Source organism: Pygoscelis adeliae, unplaced genomic scaffold, assembly GCF_000699105.1.
Source record: "Pygoscelis adeliae isolate BGI_AS28 unplaced genomic scaffold, ASM69910v1 Scaffold226, whole genome shotgun sequence".
Lineage (NCBI taxonomy): Eukaryota > Metazoa > Chordata > Aves > Sphenisciformes > Spheniscidae > Pygoscelis > Pygoscelis adeliae.
In genome coordinates this window covers 1,796,471-1,797,457 of record NW_008824983.1, presented here as the reverse complement: position 1 = coordinate 1,797,457, position 987 = coordinate 1,796,471, and the positions used below count along the sequence as shown (strand labels likewise).

Sequence of the window (987 nt, the reverse complement as noted above, 5' to 3'; positions counted from 1 at the left end):
GGGGGGCTGCCGGAGGGGGTCTTCCCCCCGCCAGCTGAGCGAGGGGCAGCGAAGTCGGTGTGTGTGTGTGGGGATCTCCTTTCCTGGCTGACTCCTCAGCTCCCTGCCACCGGGAGGCTTGTTTGGGAGTCAGAGGACACGACACCGGGCAGCCCCCGTGTCCCTGGAGGGGAGCCAGGCTTCCCGCCGTGGATGCATCAGGTCTGCAGCTTGTCCCGTAGGACCCCCTTGGCCAGGACCACCACCCACTCTCTCCCCTCCATCGTTTTTATTTTTTTAATCTCGCCCGTCGCCTGGACAGTGCATGCTCCAGGAAATCCCTTCCGATCCTCCCCACCGGCGGGTTTTTTTGTATGTGTTGGGGAGGGGGGCAAGATCAAACGGGTTTTCTGGCCGAGAGCTGTTTGTGGTTTTGCAGGGTGAAATGTGCCCGGGCGAGTGCGGAAGCGCCCATAAAGACCGTAAAATCGGTCGCCGACTCCTGCCTTCCCCCAAGTGCGGCAGCGAGGTCCTTGTTTGCACGTTGGGTTAAAAAAAGAAAAAAAAGGGGGGGGGGGGAAGGGGAGGGGCCCAAATTACCTTCCTTGTCACTTCTATGTCTCGGTGGCGCCAGCTCGGAAATGGTCCCAATGAATTAATTGCCTTTGGTCTCGGGCACAATGAGGGAGAGTTGCATTTGAAAGCAAACGCAGTGGCCAGGCCCCTTTTCCCCCTGCCCCCACTCCTTATTCCCACCTTCCCAGCCCGGCAGAGCCCCCCCCTACCCCGACAACAACCCACTTCTCCCCCCTCCCCATTCCTCCATCACTTCAAGAAGAAGCCGGGAAGCGCGGAGAGCGCTGTCTGCCCTCTCTCGTCCCTTAGAGGCTCGTTGAAAATATCCCATCCTGGGCTTTGGAAGTAGAGTCCCCGAGGCCTCACCTTCCCCTCGGAGGGAGCAGTGTCCCTGCCTGCCGGTTGCTCCGCTCCTGGACCCTTGCCGGGTCG

General features: G+C 60.5%; 1 protein-coding gene across 1 annotated transcript in view; it reads left to right on the top strand.

Annotated features, from left to right (window-relative positions):
• EVX1 (even-skipped homeobox 1) overlaps window positions 1-987 on the top strand; it is a 3,579-nt gene that overhangs the window by 545 nt on the left and 2,047 nt on the right. Inside the window, exon 2 of the mRNA XM_009325749.1 lies at window positions 419-495. Within this exon, the coding sequence (XP_009324024.1) occupies window positions 419-495 (77 nt within the window). The remainder of the gene's footprint in view (window positions 1-418; window positions 496-987) is intronic.